This window comes from Poecilia latipinna, unplaced genomic scaffold (genome assembly GCF_001443285.1).
Source record: "Poecilia latipinna isolate Pla-1442-1.1 unplaced genomic scaffold, P_latipinna-1.0 Scaffold3615, whole genome shotgun sequence".
Lineage (NCBI taxonomy): Eukaryota > Metazoa > Chordata > Actinopteri > Cyprinodontiformes > Poeciliidae > Poecilia > Poecilia latipinna.
Window position 1 is genome coordinate 2,298 of NW_015116231.1, and position 17,922 is coordinate 20,219.

The 17,922-nt window shown below is 45.8% G+C and overlaps 1 protein-coding gene across 2 annotated transcripts in view; it reads left to right on the forward strand.

Annotated features, from left to right (window-relative positions):
• Positions 1 to 302: 302 nt before the first annotated feature.
• The window catches only part of LOC106941338 (sodium- and chloride-dependent creatine transporter 1-like), a 24,661-nt gene continuing 7,041 nt past the window's right edge, over positions 303 to 17,922 (forward strand). Inside the window, exons 1-12 of one of the 2 annotated variants that reach the window (XM_015024320.1) lie at positions 303 to 1,546; positions 8,020 to 8,151; positions 10,302 to 10,572; positions 10,638 to 10,770; positions 13,801 to 13,935; positions 14,418 to 14,521; positions 14,681 to 14,805; positions 15,440 to 15,552; positions 16,326 to 16,463; positions 16,556 to 16,658; positions 17,273 to 17,373; positions 17,442 to 17,684. In XM_015024320.1, the coding sequence (XP_014879806.1) occupies positions 1,246 to 1,546; positions 8,020 to 8,151; positions 10,302 to 10,572; positions 10,638 to 10,770; positions 13,801 to 13,935; positions 14,418 to 14,521; positions 14,681 to 14,805; positions 15,440 to 15,552; positions 16,326 to 16,463; positions 16,556 to 16,658; positions 17,273 to 17,373; positions 17,442 to 17,684 (1,899 nt within the window). In that variant the 5' untranslated portion in view covers positions 303 to 1,245. The remainder of the gene's footprint in view (positions 1,547 to 8,019; positions 8,152 to 10,301; positions 10,573 to 10,637; positions 10,771 to 13,800; positions 13,936 to 14,417; positions 14,522 to 14,680; positions 14,806 to 15,439; positions 15,553 to 16,325; positions 16,464 to 16,555; positions 16,659 to 17,272; positions 17,374 to 17,441; positions 17,685 to 17,922) is intronic. The other variant, XM_015024321.1, reaches the window with a different exon arrangement.

Below are 17,922 nucleotides of genomic sequence, written 5' to 3' on the forward strand. Positions count from 1 at the left end.
ATTAAATTAATATGAGTCATTTATTATAAACATTAAAATATGATTTTCTCATCTGAGACCCAGAATATTAAATCTGGTTCTGGTTCTGGTGGACCTGATATTCTGCTCTCAGACGGAGAATCTCAGAACCGGTTCTGACCCAAACGGTCTTGATCTGGTTTAGCTGGAGTTCTGGTTCTGACCCAACAGAACCTCTTGGTTTGTCAGGAATCCATTGAAGCTGACCTGTGTGCAGGGATCCAAGTGACGCCAGACGTGGGCGTGTTCTCGGTGTGACGTCACGGCAGTCAGCCTCCTCCGCTTTAAAGCCGCAACCGCCGCACAGTCCGGCAGACAGACCGAGCCGCCGAACCTTGGACCGGGACCGCGCTCAGTGCCCGCCTCAGTGCCGCCTCAGTCCGGATGGAGCTGCGGGGTTCGCGCCGCTCCTGACCCGGCTCGGTTTGACCTAACGGAACCATAAGTTCGGTTCGGCCGTCCTCCCCGTCCCGCAGCAGGCCGTCGTCTCCTCCGTGACTCGCAGGTCCCATGCGATTCTTCAGACTCACATTCAAGTGCTTCGTGGATTGTTTTTGAAGGTCGCGGTTCGGCTGCGGTTCGGTTCGTTTTTCTCTTCAGTTCAACATTTTTATTTTTATTTGACAGAAAGAAAAATCTAAATTATTTGTAAAACATTTCGAATTTTTGACCATTTTTAAATTTAAGTAAATAAACTGAAGTCCTAAATTAAAAGAGAGGAGAGGGTCCGGAGCAGACCGAACTGGACCGGCTCTGGTTCTGACTGGTTGGTGGGACTCTGACCTGGAGCTGGACTGGGATTACTGGGGTGTTACTGGTTCTGACCCGGCATCAGAGGGAAACTGATCGATTCGGTCTCGGTTCTAAAGCTAAAGAGCTGCAGAGTGAAAAAAAGACAACCGGACTGGTTCTGACCGGGTTCTGATTGGGTCTGATTGGGTTTTGCTGCTGGTTCTGATTGGGTTCTGAGTGGTTCTGATTGGGTTCTGAGTGGTTCTGATTGGGTTCTGATTGGGTTCTGAGTGGTTCTGATTGGGTTCTGATTGGATTCTGAGTGGTTGTGATTGGGTCTGATCGGGTTTTGCAGCTGGTGCTGAGTGGTTCTGATCGGGTTCTGACTGATATTCTGTTACAGAATCTAAGTGGTTGAGGTTCTGACAGACTGGACCTTAGAACCTGTACTGGTTCCTGACTGGTTAGTTAAGTTCTGACCGAGTTCTGTCTAAGATGGAGAAACCGGCCCGGCCCGCCTCGTCCTGCTCTGTGGTTCTGGTGGAGGAGACCAAGAGGAACCCGCTCCTCCTGTCCAGCGGCTTCGCCACCGCCAACGGGTCCCTCGCCGGCGGAGGCGTGGCCGGCGGTACCGGTCAGGATAAAAGAGGGGGCGGGGCCATCGGGACGGGTCCGGGGTACCAGGAGCGTGAGACTTGGACCCGGCAGATGGACTTCATCATGTCCTGCGTGGGATTCGCTGTCGGACTCGGAAACGTGTGGCGGTTCCCCTACCTGTGCTACAAGAACGGAGGAGGTGAGGCTCAGCACGCAGGGGGCGGGGCTAAAGCTGCAGACCCCGCCCCCTCTGTAGGTCACACACACCATTGCTCAAAGAAACCAGAATGTTTCTGACTGGACCGGGTCAGCCATCCAGGTGCTGGTCCAACAGAACCTGCAGCATGAAAACAAAATCAGGTTTTGTTCCCAACTGAGACTCTGGCCGGGCAGAGAGGCAGCGGCCTGATTACGGGCGGGGCTTATAACTGGGCGGGGCTTATAACTGGGCGGGGCTTCGATGTTCTGATCATGTTAGACGGCGCTGGGCGGTATCGATCTGAGTGACAGCAGCAGGTTCAGGCTGTATTTACACACAAGCATGGTGTGTGTGTGTGTGTGTGTGTGTGTGTGTGTGTGTGTGTGTGTGTGTGTGTGTGTGAAATAATAGCCCTGATTGTCTCTATGACCCCTCTGATGAAGTTGGTTCCCAGCAGGTCATGTGACCTCGCCTCGGTCCTTCCTGTCTCCTTCAGACATTAATAATTAAATCATCATCAGATTAATCAATAATTCTCCAGAAGGAAGTCACCTGGGATACTTTCTACCAACGTAAATGAAAACAAATATTTTAAAACCTAGAAAATTATTTGCGGCTCCATTTGGTCCAAAATTCATTGAATCCACAAAAACTTTTATTTGTCCACTTTGTGTTTCTATGATGCTTTTATGACGTAAAGCACTTAGACCTGCCTTGTTCATTGATTGATTGATTGATTGATTGATTGATTGATTGATTGAAATGTAAACTCTGCAGCTATAACTGAAAACATAAAGTTTGGCTAAATTATGAAACAAGAAGGTCACCTGACTGGCTGGATCTGGCACATCAGTGGCCACCAGGGGGCGGCAGTTATCAGGCAGCTCCCAAAGCATCTGACAGAATCACTAGACAATCGATCAATCAGTCAATTGATCAATCAATCCAGGAGAAATTGAAAAATTCATATTGAGAAACTGAAATATGATGATGAAACAAATCTGTTGATGATGATGATGATGGTGGTGGTGGTGATGATGAAGGCGAGACCTGGAAGTCATGAGACCGACTGATGTCAGTCTGCATAGATCTATGTGTCTAAACATAGATCTATGTTTCTATCTATAGATTATCTCTATGGAGACACATAACTGCTGATGCGGGTCTCTGGAGCGCCGTCGCCCCCTGCTGCTGCTCAGCCAGAATGCGGCTTGAAGGCGCCGGCCTCGTTTTTCAGACCTGAGGCTGCAGCATCCATCTTTTTACATAATGTGGACAGAACCGGGTCAGAACCAGTTCAGGACCATGTTTCTGTCGTCAGGAGCTGCAGGCCTCCTGCTGATTGGCTCCTTGGTGAGGAGGAGGAGGAGGAGGAGGAGGAGTCTTCATCACGTCTCCTCCTGTGAAAAGGTCCTGTTCTCAGCACCGGCCTGTAGGACCCGGACAGTGAAAAGGTCCGGTTCTCACAGTGCAGTCAGACTTCCTGTAAAGGTCAAATGACTGTCGCCTGATTGGCCGAAGCTGAAGGTGTTTGCTAGCCGGATCGTCTGTCTCTGGTCCAAACTGAAATGTCTCACAGCGTCCAAATAAATGTCCTGGTCAGAACCGATGGTCCCCTCATCACACATCCTGGTCCTGTCCTCTTCCTCCTCTTCCTCTTCTTCCTACAGTTCAGTTTTTATCGTCCCACATCATCCATCAGATAGTTTGTCCTTTTTGTATTTGTCCTCTAATAAATCTGAGCCACTTTGATTTATTTTCTTGCAGTGTGTGTGTGTGTGTGCTACAGTCACCCTGTGAAGGACACACACACACACACACAGTGACGGCTGGTGATGAAGAGGAGAACCCGACCTTCAGATTGATGTGTTTGTAGCAAAGCTGCTATCTTTGTGAGGACCAGTCAGCTGAAGACCTGGAGATCAAACGAACAGTAGAGGATGTCCAAGTCCACAAGTCCACTGTCCTGTATGTGTGAAGGCTGCTGCAGCCAAAGATGACCTCTGAACTGTCTCCAGTGGAGACGGTGGGGGACGGTGAAGGCGGGATGAGGGCGGAGGAGAGGTGAAGCCTGTCAACAGGATTAAAAGATTACAGGCCACTCCTGTTAATCTCTGCTCCACATGCTGACTCCCTCAGAAAACGAACCGCTCGTTGTCCCGACCAAAGGTCCGTTACCATGGTGACCTGGTAACAGTCCCACCGACTCCCATCAGACCCGCTCCCCCATGCTCGGGCGATGAGGCCCCATTCTTTTACCACCTTGAACTCGGTGTCGCTCTGTAAACCTCTGGACTAGAAACACTCTCCACATGGAACCGTTTAGGATGCGACACCGAGGCCAAGAGGTTGACTTGGCGCCATCTTGTGGATGAAATGGAGTCAAATTTTGAATAATATCTGACAGAAGAGATTAGAAATTATAGAAATGTATTTGATACATCAATCGGAATATATGAAAATATTTGGGAGGAAATCGCTCAGGACTGGGGTTACTGAGGACTGAGCCGAGTGGAATTATGGGAAATGAAGGAATCTGTCATGTGAGATGTAGGAAATCAGACACGCGACTATGACATGTTAGCTATCTGCTCAGTACGCCTGAGTCTCTCTGCCTGTATGCCAGACTCGCTGTAATCCTAAAAACCTCAGAAAGTTTGATTGGTCCTTTTCTAATGGAAATCTGGAATACTGGCGTTCCAAATGATCAAACCTGGAAAACTCTGAAATGGTTTCTGGAAACCACAACTGTTGATGACTGGAGTCATTAAACCCAGTTAGAGCTCAGACTGGTGGTTTATCCAGTTCTGATTATGATCTAGAAACAGCAGAAATTGTTTGGTTCTCACCGAGCGGGTTTGAAGTTGTCAGAGCAATGGCTCCATGCCAACTGGGGAGAAAGAGTAAGAACTCCTGACCTCAAGGAGATGACGCAACAGAAACATGTTGCTCGGTTCTAACAAGCCGGTCCAGAACAAGCTTGTTAGAACCTGTGGCATGAACCAGATGGTTCAGACAATCTGCAGAGAAACTTTCAGAATAAAACCTGCAGAGCAGAAGCTTCCATTGGCCGTGTCTCTGAAAGGGGAAGGTTACAGTTTAGTCCTGGGATATCTGTGAATGAACCACTCCGATCAGTGTACGGTGCAGTTGTACATGTGACTCATGGATGGGTGGACTTTTATTTATAGCTTCTGATGTAAGGAGACACTCTGACTGATCCTGGGTCAGTTGGCAGCAGAACAGAGCGAGGAGAGCTAACGACAGCGCCGCTCTGACTCCATGTTCCTACTTTCACTAGTCATTTGACCATATCCAATATATGTAGGTATTTAGTATGTAAATAACGTACGGAAGTTTTAATAGGACATGGCATGCTTGGTTTGTGTTGAATATGCATCAACAGACACCGGGGCTGTATGTTGATGGAGTAAAGGTTTGAGGGGAATTTATTTCAGTGAACCATGAAGAGTTAAATGTAACTGCAGACATCAAGACTGCTAAGAGACACAATTTGATGCATTATCAGTTTTCCATAATTTTTTCATCAACTATTGAAGAGAGAAGTTCCACCGCACACCTCACTACCGTCTCAATGTCCATTACCATCACCATCCTCACGTCTCTACTAGTGTCTACAGTTTCTACCCAATTATACAGCGGCCAACATTTACACTCATCAGAACCAGAACCGGGTTATCTGCTCTGATTATAACCAAAACAAAACATTGACTCAGATTGGAAAACATGTAGCAGAAACAATTATTTCAACTCTATATGGTAATAAATCTGCACTCTGGTATGAAGGTCTTAGAAGTTTCAGAAAATTAATTTTTAAAGGTGGCTGGCAATGCTGCCAGAAGCAGCTTCATTAGCCAAGATTGAGCCACTAACAAAGACTGAAGGCTCACAGCATTCAGACATTAATTATAAATATATAAGAGGCCAGTTATGTTTAGAAATGGGATTATTCTGTTCTGTCGGCCCAATGGGAATGACTCACACTGGGCATCTTGTCAGGATTGTTGATCCACAGAGGAAGCTCACTGTGGAGCATTGCTTGGAGCCCCCAGGCCAGCAGGGGGCACTTGGTAGTTCTATGAGAAGCAGAAGAAGTGTCTTCTGCCTCTGAAGGCCTCCGAATAACCGTAAACCTATAAGAATTAAAATCACTTATTTAGGACTAGAGACCGCCCCAAAAGCAGGAAGTGAACTATAGCACAGCACAGGGCATTCTGGGTAAATACAGCCAAAGCTAACATGTTAGCCTAGCACTAGCAGCAGAAATGGCTCCTGGTCTTTACCCAAAGACTAAAGAGAAATCCTCCAACCGCTAAAATCTGACGCCTCCATCTTGTTTCCATCTGGTGAAGAAGGAAGTTGCTCTCAGTGTCTTCAGAGGTTTTCTTGTCGTTTCCTTCAGTGGTTCTTGGTGCAGCGCCCCCACAGGCCAGGAGGGGAACAGGTTGGTTTGACTCAGAGAACCACAGCAGCTGGAGGTGGAGGAGATGAAGTTCTGGTTCCAGTTGAACCGGGTCGACCGGACTGAAGGAGGGAACAGCCTGAGTCTTCAGCTGTTCATGGGGGGAAACATGACTGAAACATTTTGGCGTCCATGTTGCTGAGGAGGTGGAGCTCCGTGTCTGGATGTCCAGGTTCTGTGAGGAGGAACCAGAACCTCTGATGATGAGGATGATGTTGGTGGTGATGAAGCTCAGCCTGTCAGTATTTAGCCCACTGACTGATCCAGATTAGGCAGTTTAGCTCTCTAACTGCAGCCGCGGTTCTGCTTCTGGTTTGAGATGTGACTCCAACACGTGGCGGTCATGTTAGGTGAAGCTTCACCAGAACCCTTAATGGATCCTTTTATTTTACCAGTACCGGGTTGGCCTTTAACCCTCAGGAATAACCACAAGTGATGACTTCCATCAGACTTGATTTATTGTCATTGTACAAATCAAATCAAATTTTGTTTGTATAGCACATTTCAGCAGCAAGGCTTTACATCACTGAACGCAAAAACAGAGTCATGCAACATTTAATCAACAATAAAAAACATTGAATTGGTATGAAGTTATATCACCGAGCAGTAATAAAACTCCCTTTCACACACAATGCTTTAAACAGTTTTTATCAAGAATTTAACCGCCTGTTTTATTCCGCCGTCCTTTTAACACGAGATTCAGGTAATTAGTAAACTGTACGATGAAATTAGTAGTACAGCTGTTCTTATGGCATTTATAAACAGTCAAAACATATAAGATTGGTGTAATCTGGGGAAAATGTCTCTGGTAGGCAGGACGATGATGGCAATCTTAAAGGCTAGAATATTGGGAGCTGGAGATTTCAAGGAGCTACTCTTCATTCAGCCTGTTGATGGTGGATCCGAGGAGGAGAAGGTTTGGGAGGGGAGGTCCACGAGTTCCTCCAGAACTCCCCTCCTCGTTTCTATTAACGTCGTCAATGTACAAAACACCGACGATTCTCTCCGAGTCCGACCATAATCCACGTAGATCCTGGTGGTCCCGACGTCACCTCCGCTGGAAGTCACTCATCACATCAACATGACATCAATGTCCCATCTCCATAAAAGCTGCTCGGTAATCACGTTCAACTTGTCCAGGTGTTAAGAAAGTTGAAAACCATTGTGTCCTTGTGCGCCGCCATGGAAATTGACAAATGAATAATTAATGGTCAACTATATAGAAGAAAATAATTTAAAAATAACTGAGTAATAAATTCATATTAAGCTGTCAAAGTTCCAGCAAACTTTCAGAAAATCCACCCATCCATATGCACAACTTTTCCGGTGGTCAAGAGAGCTGAAAGCCGCTGCGTCCGTCTGCTGAAACAGTCCCACTGTCTGGTTCTGGTTCTGGTCCGGTTCTATTAAGGTACAGCCAGGTGTAGCAGTGAAGGAGGTCTGAGAGTTACGGAGGGGTTCTGGGGGTGGACGGGGTTCTGTTGGCGAACCAGTGGGATGAATTTGAGTTTTACTTGAAGTTGAAGGAGGGAAGGAATTCGGTTTGGCTGAGAGAGAGAGATGGGAAACCGAGTACTGAGATTCCTGGGTCAGAGCCCTGGGGAACTCCCGAGCTGACGGGACCACGAATGATTTCAACTGAACAAATGGGCCTGAATGGAACCGGTTGCCCTGCAGTTGGTGGGTTGCAGGTTCAATTCCCGCTCTGCCCGTCCTCATCGTTTCATTTCCTGCTGCTGTGGAACCCGTGATCCCGGTTGTTCTACCTTCAAAGGTTCTGCACAACGTGGACAGAACCAGAACCGGGCTGAAAATGAGTCCAAGAGCAGATGGTCCGGACCAGAATCTTTCGGCGTCAAATGGACCACAACATTTTCCAGATGAATCAAACCAGTTCTCTCTGCATTTACTCATTCATTTTGAGTAGGCAGCTCCTCAGTGTGGCTGGTGTTTCTGACTGTCCCTGAATGCATCGTGTGTGTCTCCCCAGGCGTCTTCTTGATCCCGTATCTGCTGATCGTTTTCGTGGGAGGAATCCCGATTTTCTTCCTGGAGATCGCCCTCGGTCAGTTCATGAAGGCCGGCAGCATCAACGTGTGGAACATCGCTCCACTGTTCAAAGGTGGGTCCGGCTTACCAGAACCTTGGGTCCGGCTTACCAGAACCTTGGGTCCGGCTTACCAGAACCTTGGCTGATTTGCTGCTCAACGTGTTTAAACTTGTTCACTTGTCTTGGACTTTGATTGACGCGTCGGTCCGTCTGGTTCTCTGGTTCAGATTCTGAATGCAGCATTTACGTACGCAGACGACACCCAGCCTTATGTCTGTGTCAGAACCAGTCCAGAACTTAATCTGTTGGCAGGATTGCAGAATATTCGTAGTTGTGTTTTATTATTAGCTATGATAATAAAACACATTAATCTTGTTAATTAAATCCTTTGAATGATTTTCGTGCCTCTGAACACATCCAGACTTTATTTACTTTCTGTCAGAAACCGAGTTCTGAATTCAGTGAAATTAAAAATAGCTGAATCTACAGAACACAGCTTTTTAATTAACTTTTTAAATCAGCATTTAAGTAGTTCAATTTAACACACAGTAAATTTGGTCCTCATGAGAATAATGTTAGTTTAACTCGTTTTGCATCCTTCTCACTCCGTTGCTGAAATAATTCTGAATTCTTTGAGGGAGAAAATGAAATTCCAAATGCAGATTCATACTGATAGTTCATATTCATGATTTCATCCACTTATTTACCTGCTGATGTTAGAAGAGTGCACAGATTAATAAATATTAACTATTCAGCTTGACTTACTGCATAAACCGAACATAGAACTAGTTTTCATAAAATGTGACAAACCTGAGAGAAATTTCTTCTGGGTTTAAAAAATGAGTAGCAAAAACTTAACAGAATAAAAACGTAAATTTCAGTTAGAGGAAAGTTTTTGTCCTTTTTCAACCTTTAACTGGGATAAAACTCCTGGAAAACAAAGATCGTTTTTCAAGAATGTTCAGATAATTATACACGGAAACAGTTGCAACACACAATATCAATAACGTCACAATCTGTCCCAGATTAAGTCCAGCTGAAAATCTGAGGACATGTTGGTTTGATAACCTGGAAGAATCGCTTCGTCGGCAGTTTGAAGGTTCATGAGCCGCGGATCCTTCACTCAGACCTTCAGCCCTCACAACCATAAATCCTCTCATGGCGCTGCTTCCTGTTATCAGCTCCACACATTGATAACAGTTTACTGCATCTGAGGGAGCTGACCGAGCAGCTCCTTGTGTGGAACGGAGCGAGGAAGCTACAGTGAAGAGGAAAACTCCTCGCTGTGCTCAGCTGTCTGTGTCCATGTCTGTCCATGTGGTGGACGGAGGGACATGTCCTGGTGTCCTGCGCCTGTCGCCCAATAACTGCTGCAACCCCCCAAAGATGGCCGCTGGATGGGAACAATGACTTTTGTTACATGAAATAAAAATGACCTAAAAGAGAAAACGCGTTCATACTACATAAACTAATGCATTTTTAATTCAAACTAAAAATATAAATATTTAATAAAAAAATTTTAACTTTTTTTCTCTTGAAAATATCCAAAACCTGGAATTTTAATTTATGTCTTTGTTTCCTAAAAAAATAATTAAAATAAATAAAGGCAGAAAGTTAAACACTAACAAAAGTCTAAAAATAATTGGAAAAAAATTAAAATAGTTTTTGGTAGATTCAAATTTTGATTTTGAGATTTTATTAATAAAACTGACAAGTTTTCAATGGAAATAATTAGTCAGTTTTCTTTCTTTTGTCCAGAAGGAAAAAACATAAACGAAAAGAAAAGAAGTAAATCTGGGAGAGGAGAATTTATTTCTTACTAAACAACTGAAGAAACATGAAAATCCACTGAAGCTTCCAGGAAGTGACATAAATGTTCATAACTCAGATGTTTAAGCTGAAGAGGAGCTGCCTGTTTATTACTGTAACCATGACAACAAGGTATTTACAAGTGTGCAAAGTTAATTTGTGAAGTTTTGTTTCCTTTGATGAGGTCAAACATTAAACTGGTCTCCAATAAAAAGTTGATAATGTTTACAGCAGAACCAGCTGCGGACTTCAGCCTCCATTGTTCGATCAATCATATCGAGAATAATCTGGAACAGATTCCAGTAACTCACCTCATGTTTTAAGATTAGAGAGCATGTCAGCGCAGGAATGTTTGAAATGTTTTCTGTTTGAAACTTATCTTCAGGTTTTGATCTTGTTTGTGTTCTGTGCAGGTCTGGGCTACGCCTCCATGGTCATCGTGTTTTTCTGCAACACTTACTACATCATGGTTCTGACCTGGGGCTTCTACTACCTGATCAAGTCCTTTAGCTCCGCCCTCCCCTGGTCCACCTGTGACAACGAATGGAACACGCCCAACTGCCTGGAGACCTTCCACCACCTGCACTGCAGCAACGCCAGCCTGGCCAACGTCACCGTGGGCGGAGCCAACCTGACATGCGCCGACCTGGCCGACGCCCGCTCGCCCATCATCGAGTTCTGGGAGTGAGTACCGGGTCGGGTCGGGTCGGGTCGGGGTCGTCTTTCTGACCCGTTCTGTGCCTGCGCAGGAACAAAGTGCTGAACATCTCGTCCGGACTGGACCAACCGGGTCGGATCAACTGGGAGCTGATGCTGTGTCTGATGGCCGTCTGGGTTCTGGTTTACTTCTGCGTCTGGAAAGGAGTCAAGTCCACCGGCAAGGTACCAGTCCGATTCAGGCCACTGGGACCAGACTGACTAGACTGGTCCCTGTGGACCAGTGTGTTATGGACCAGTGTGTTATGGACCAGTGGGACCAGTGTGTTATGGACCAGTGTGTTATGGACCAGTGGGACCAGTGTGTGGCCAGATGGGGTTCCCTGCAGGTGTTTATGATGTGATAAACATAAAACATTGAAATATTGAATGTGCTTCAGTTGAAAGACGTCTGCCAGCAGAGACCTGCTCCCTTTATCATCTTTAGTTTTTATTTTTATTAATATTCATTTGCAGGAAGTTTCCAGATTTTCTCTCCTGCTGGATTTTTGTCCAACATGTAAAACAGAAACATGTGAGTCTGAGTCAGGGGGGAAATGCCGCCCCGCCCCTTTAAATACTCAGCTGACACCTCTGATTCACCCTGGATGAATCAGTCACATGACCGGTTCAGAGTTGCTATGACGACCTTGGGGGGAGGCATTGAGGCCCTGTGAGGTGGCGGGACGCGATTCGCCGGCTGAGAGGAAGGCAGCTTGTCTGCAGTGGGACATGATTGAGAGGCTGCAAGTTGAGCTGTACTGCTGCGATGCTGCATCTGCAGCCATCAGATGCTGGGAAAATACCAAACACAGAAACATCCAGATGCTGAGGGAGACGAGCGCTGCCGGGTTCAGAACCGGCACCTGAAGAACTTCCAGAAAGTTCTGGTCCAGAAGCAGAAAGTGTTAGAAAGCAGAAGGTCAGATGGTGGATCCAGGCTCCACCTTCACCGCTTGGCTCTCCAGAAACATCGAGATCCGCTCTGAGAGATCCTACAGCAAACCTCAGCAACAGTTTTTTAAAACCATGATCTGGACATTAGTGCAGGATCACATGAGCCAGAGCATTAGCAACCTTCTGGCTTCACTCTGGATGGGCAGTTGATTGGTTTCCATCCAAATCCCACATCATGATGCTGTCTCCTCCATGTTTGTGAAGTAGTCTCTCGTTCTTAAAGTTACTCTTCTAAATAAACGGTTGTTGCATCCAAACACCTCAATGTTCAACTTGTCTGACATCAAACTTTTCTCCAGGAACGTTCTTGGACGTTTCTGCTACTTTGACATCAAAGGTGTTTTGCTAAATCTTGTTTCAAGGAGTTTATTAAATATTATTTTAATCAGCAAAAGATGAAGGTCTTTAGCTGGAGACCATGAAGCCCGATGGAGGGTTATTGGTTTCTTTATTGCCTTCTCCAACCCTTAGGTTCTGGTTTTCAGACGAATTTGTCACTTTTTATCGTCTGTCTTCATCTGACGATGTTTTGTCAGATCCACTTTACACACGGCGCTCACACGACTCTCAGTCCCAACACAAACAGCCGCTGGTGTTGTTCATCAGCAGGAGGCTGAAAGAAGAGCCCAGCAGAGGGACAGAGGGAATCTTCCAATCCCACTTCTCACTCCTCTAATGTCTAACCCCTAACCCTATACAAATTTTCCTCAAAATGCAAACATATTAACCAAAAAATAAACTAAATAAATAAATCAACCAAGTGAAAAGTAAAATTAAATCAGTGAAACAAGGGAGTGTATCACAGCAGGACTCAGTCCCTGGTGGGTCGGAGCAGTTCTATGGACTTGATGGTAAAACCAGTAAGAGAGACGACACTACTGGTCTGGATGGGTCAGAACCATCTTGGTTAGAGCGGCTTGCAGACTGGTGAAGGATACTGATGTTGAAGAGGAGCCAGCATCGACTCTCCATGGATGGCATCAAACTTTATGCCAAGAATGAGCGAGACCTCGACTATCTGGTCCGACGAGCAACACCACCAAAATGCCCCTCAGTCTGGGTCAGTGTGGCACAGGGCAGGAGATTGCTCCTCTCTATTCAAACCATTCACCACCACATGTTTGGGCATGAGGAAACTTCAACAACTCAAAAGATTATCCTCAGCTTAATATGTAAATTTTAACCAACTTAGACAAATCTGAACTTGTAAAGCGTAGTGCTACGCCAACCATCTGCCCAACCAACCATGGATGGATGGGTGGTTGGTTCATGAGTCAGTTCAGACTCATCAACGTTGCTTCATATTTCAGGAAAACGATATGCTCTGGAAAAACAAATCAGTGACTGAGCAACAAGTGATGACTCAGTTCAATGTGTCCTCTACCCACGCTTCCGATGTCGGACAGAAGTCAGGGGGGACAAAGTTGATTCTGTCTCTGCTGAACCATTTCAGTTTGTTACTGTGGAAAATCACTGAAGGACCAGATTGATTCTTTAGTTTGTGATGGTCGGTCGGTCGGTCGGTCGGTGGGTCGGATGGATGGATGGATGGATGGATGGATGGATGGATGGATGGATGGATGGATGGATGGATGGATGGATGGTTGGTTGGTTGGATGTTTGTTCTGAATCCTAAAGTTGAGTCCTTCCTAATAATAACACTGTAAAATGTTGTATGAACGTCTTTAACAAAAACATTTTTATGAATTGTTTTTATAGTAACGTTTGTAACGTCTGATGCAATATTTCTGGAAAGTTCTCAGGCATTTTACATGATCGGTTAAGCAGCAGAACTGGTCCAAACATTCTATTTTAGTCTCTTAAATGGTTGCTGGAGACTTCTTCCCAGCCAGCATGCCTAGGTGGGCCCCATGTGGGGAAAAGGAGGGCAGACTATATGGGTCCCATATGGGTTTGTCCGCGGGTTCCATGATGGCCCCACATGGGTTTGCCCATGGGCCAGAGCCCACATGGGCCCTGCATGGGCCCTATATGGTGGTGGCCCACATGGGTTTTGTCCAATTAGGGCCCATGCAGGGCCCATGTGGGCTGTGGCCCTACATGGGCAAACCCATGTGGGGCCATCGTGGAACCCGCGGACAAACCCATATGGGACCCATATAGTCTGCCCTCCTTGTCCCCACATGGGTCCCACCTAGGCATGCTGGCTGGGTTGTTTCTAGTTTCCTGCAGGATCAAACCCTAACTCCGGTTCTGCCGGTTCTGCCGGTTCTGCCGGTTCTGCTGGTTCTGTTTCAGATCGTTTACTTCACAGCAACCTTTCCCTACGTGGTTCTCATCATCCTGCTGGTGCGAGGCGTCACGCTGCCTGGAGCTTACAACGGCATCATGTACTACATCAAACCGGACTGGTCCAAACTGGGGGAGGCTCAGGTTGGTCCAGCCTGTGGGCGGCTTTGCCCTGAGCACTGCCTGTGAGGAACAACACATCTGCTTCCGTTAACCTAAACTTATATTTTTCCTCTTAAGTCGTTAGAGAAAAGCTTTGGATTTTGGAAAAGCAGATTTTCATGGAAATGAAAGCCACTCTTGTGCTACCAACTTATGGGACTGTTGGTTATGAAATTTCCTGATGAACAGTTCTTCCTGTTAAAGGGGAGTTCTTCCTATCCACTGTCACTACATGCATGCTTGGTTGAGGGATGGTTGTAAAGTTAATGACACAACATGAGCGCCCCCTGCTGGTTCAGGGAACGAATGACTCGATGCTCTGCTGGGTTTCCTCAGAAATGTTTCAATAATCTGGAACGAAGGAGTGGTTGGACTCAAATTATTTTTTGTGCCTTGACATGACTGTGGTTGTGAATTGGATTATGAAATAAAAGACCTCTCACCTGTGACCTTTGACCCCACAGGTGTGGATAGACGCCGGCACGCAGATCTTCTTCTCCTACGCCATCGGACTGGGAGCGCTGACCGCTCTAGGAAGCTACAACCGCTTCAACAACGACTGCTACAAGTAACCAGAACCGCAGGACTGGACCTTAGAACCAGACAGAACCAGATAGAACCGGACAGAACCTTAATGCAGTACCGGGGTCCGGGTCAGCTGGTGTTGATGGAACCGGACCGCAGCGTTGCTCAGAGGTTCTTATCTTCTTCTTCTGCTGCTCTGCAGGGACGCCTTCGTCCTGGCGCTCATCAACAGCGGCACCAGCTTTTTTTCTGGCTTCGTGGTTTTTTCCATCCTGGGCTTCATGGCGGCTGAGCAGGGAGTCGACGTCTCCCAGGTGGCTGAATCAGGTAAAACCTGCCCAGACTCCGCTCAGCCTCAATGCGGCCGAGTTTGGTGCCAACATTTACTCTGCAGCTCAACCAGCGGTGGCTACTTCCTGGTGGTAGTAACAACCTTTTCAGCAGGTCGATGTTCCTCTTAGGCCTCTAATGAGCATCATTTGATCCAGGTGTGCTAAACCAGAGAGAGAACTAAAACATGCAGGATTCTGGCCCTCCAGGACCCACTTTGGGGACCACTGCGTTAGATGGTTTGACGTGTTTTTTGACAGAGTTTACTGTAATCCAACGTGAGGCCGTTAGCTAACGTCAGAACCCTATGAAGCTGAAGTTAACTTCAGATTGATCCCATTCCACCAAATATTTTGATGTTTAGCATCTTTAATTAGCTCTAATTTAAAAACTTCGATGCTCAACATGGACTGAATTATTCTACATTGAAAGCAGAATATTTGAAACCTAGAGTGTGAAATTTTTTGTTGATATGTCAATGTTCAATAAAGAACCATATTAGTGCATTCACAAAGGAAATAAAGACTTCACAAATCACAAGCTTTAATGAGTTCAGCATAGCTTTAAAGGTTTTAAATATTGTGCTTTTACTCTACGGCGTGTCGATGAGTCCGTCCTGTCGGTGTTTCAGGTCCAGGTCTGGCCTTCATTGCGTATCCAAAGGCGGTCAGTCTGATGCCGGTGGCTCCGCTCTGGGCGGCGCTCTTCTTCTTCATGTTGCTGCTGCTTGGACTCGACAGTCAGGTGACCAAGAACACCTACAAACTCATCTCTCAAGTTTGATTAATTCTGCAGCGCTTAGTCATTTCACCATGACGTAAATTAAGTTTTAATCCAGTTTTATTCCATCAATTTGTCAGGAAGTGAAGATAAAACGACCTCTGGTTAAATCTGCCACATGTACTTGATGCAGATTAGGGTTAGAATAGGGTCAGAATAGGGTCAGATTAGGGTTAGGGTTTGTATTGTCCATTTTTACTGACTGAGGGTCTGGACTGGACGCCCCCACCTCATAACTACAGAAAATAAAACAATAAACAATAATAAACTGATAATATGGTTCGTCACCTGCTGACCATAATTATCCCAAATAATAATTTAATTTGGGATAATTATTTATTGTGAAACGAGGCTAACTGTTTTAATCAGTTAGTCTGTTCTTTTCAGGATGTGTTTTCAGATTGACTAATTTTTTACAATTTATTTAAGATAAACTTTACTTTGTATTTAACACACAGAAATATCCCCAAATGTGTAAAAACCTGATAATAAAAAAATGTAAATTTAAAGATTTTCAAACATTTTTGATTAATTATTTCTGTCTCCAGTCCTAAAACTGCAGAAAAAAATATTTTATAATTTTACCTTTTGAATTAAAGAACGAATCCGTGGTGGCCAGGAATCGTTTCTCAGCCTTCCTGTTCTGATGCGGTTGGATCATTGTGATGAAGGCGATGCCTGGTGATGCCTTCAGGGAGGCTCAGACCTTCCAGCTCTAATGTTTTGTGTTCCTGCAGTTTGTCGGGGTGGAGGGATTCGTCACGGGGATTCTGGACCTGTTTCCTGGGAAATATTACCACCGCTACAAACGTGAGATCGCCGTGGCGATCTGCTGTTTACTGTGCTTCATCATTGACCTCTCCATGGTGACGCAGGTCAGCACAGAAACTTTCACCTGCTCAGTTTTAGCTGCAGGAGTCCAAACGCTGGGGAAGGAGACTGTTAATATTTGGATATGTTTCTGCAGGGAGGAATGTACGTCTTCCAGTTGTTTGACTATTACTCAGCCAGTGGCATGACGCTGCTGTGGCAGTCGTTCTGGGAATGTATTGTAGTTGCCTGGGTCTACGGTATGTAACACACACACACACACACACACACACACACACACACACACACACACTATGGTGTTACATTGCAGGGTGCAGCTGAGTGATCCTTAAATAGGACATGAGATCAGATTTTAACTCCAAGTAAAGGTCAAAGTTCAGAGCCTTCAGTTTAAATTTGGAGATTTTGGGTCTTTTTGTCTTTCTGTCAAAAAAAATCATCTAGTAATTTTTATTTTTTTCTTTAAATTAACATTTGATAAATCAGACTGCTACTGAATGCGTTATTCTCATTTTTAAATTAAACACCTGCATGTGACCTGAAGCAGTGGGTGGGGTCAGAGGTCAGGTGGGGCTCCGGTGGTCCTGGCTGACTACAGACGTTTTGCATTTTGGAGTTGATGGACCGCCGTCCTGACAGAACCACAGACTTCTGGAGCTGAGCTCCTTAAGGAACCAAAAACATTCCTGCTGAGGAGGTTCTGACCGCAGAAATGTAGCTCAGCCGGACATTATAGTGAGAGCAGTTGTAATACTCTGTGATGGCAGCTAGGAGGCACCTGTTGCTAGCCCAGGCTGAGACAGGTGTGTGAACCAGGTGTGTGGTTGTGTCCCAGCTGATGGTGTCTCTGCAGGTGCGGACCGGTTCATGGATGACGTGGCCCGTATGATCGGCTACCGGCCGTTCCCCTGGATGAAGTGGTGCTGGTCGTTCATCACGCCGTGCGTCTGCATGGTGAGACCCACAGCTTCCTGTCCGTCACCAAATATGGCTCCAGTAACACGACTCCTCTGCCACATTAGGGCATCTTCCTGTTCCACCTGGTTAACTACAAGCCGCTGACCTACAACACGGTGTACGTGTACCCGTGGTGGGGCGAGGTGATCGGCTGGTGCCTGGCTCTGTCCTCCATGCTCTGCATCCCCGTCAGCCTCCTCTACAAGTTCTTCAGAGCCAAAGGAACCATCAAAGAGGTCAGTCAGGATGGAGAAGAACCAAGAAAACACGAGAACTCTTCCGTTACAGAAGATAGCATCTCAAACTTGGTGGTTTATTAAATGCACATGAGACAAATATGTTCATTTGTTACAGCAAAACCTGTAACCCATCATTTTCAGTAACAGCAGGGGGCGATAGTGTGCAAGTAAGGTCAGCAAGAAGAAGAGTATTTAAGTAAACTGTGTAAATACTGATACAGCTGGGATTGTAAACTTCACGCCTCGTTAATTACAGTCGCATTGACGGAGAAAATATAATATATATTTCTTTATATTCAAGATGGGA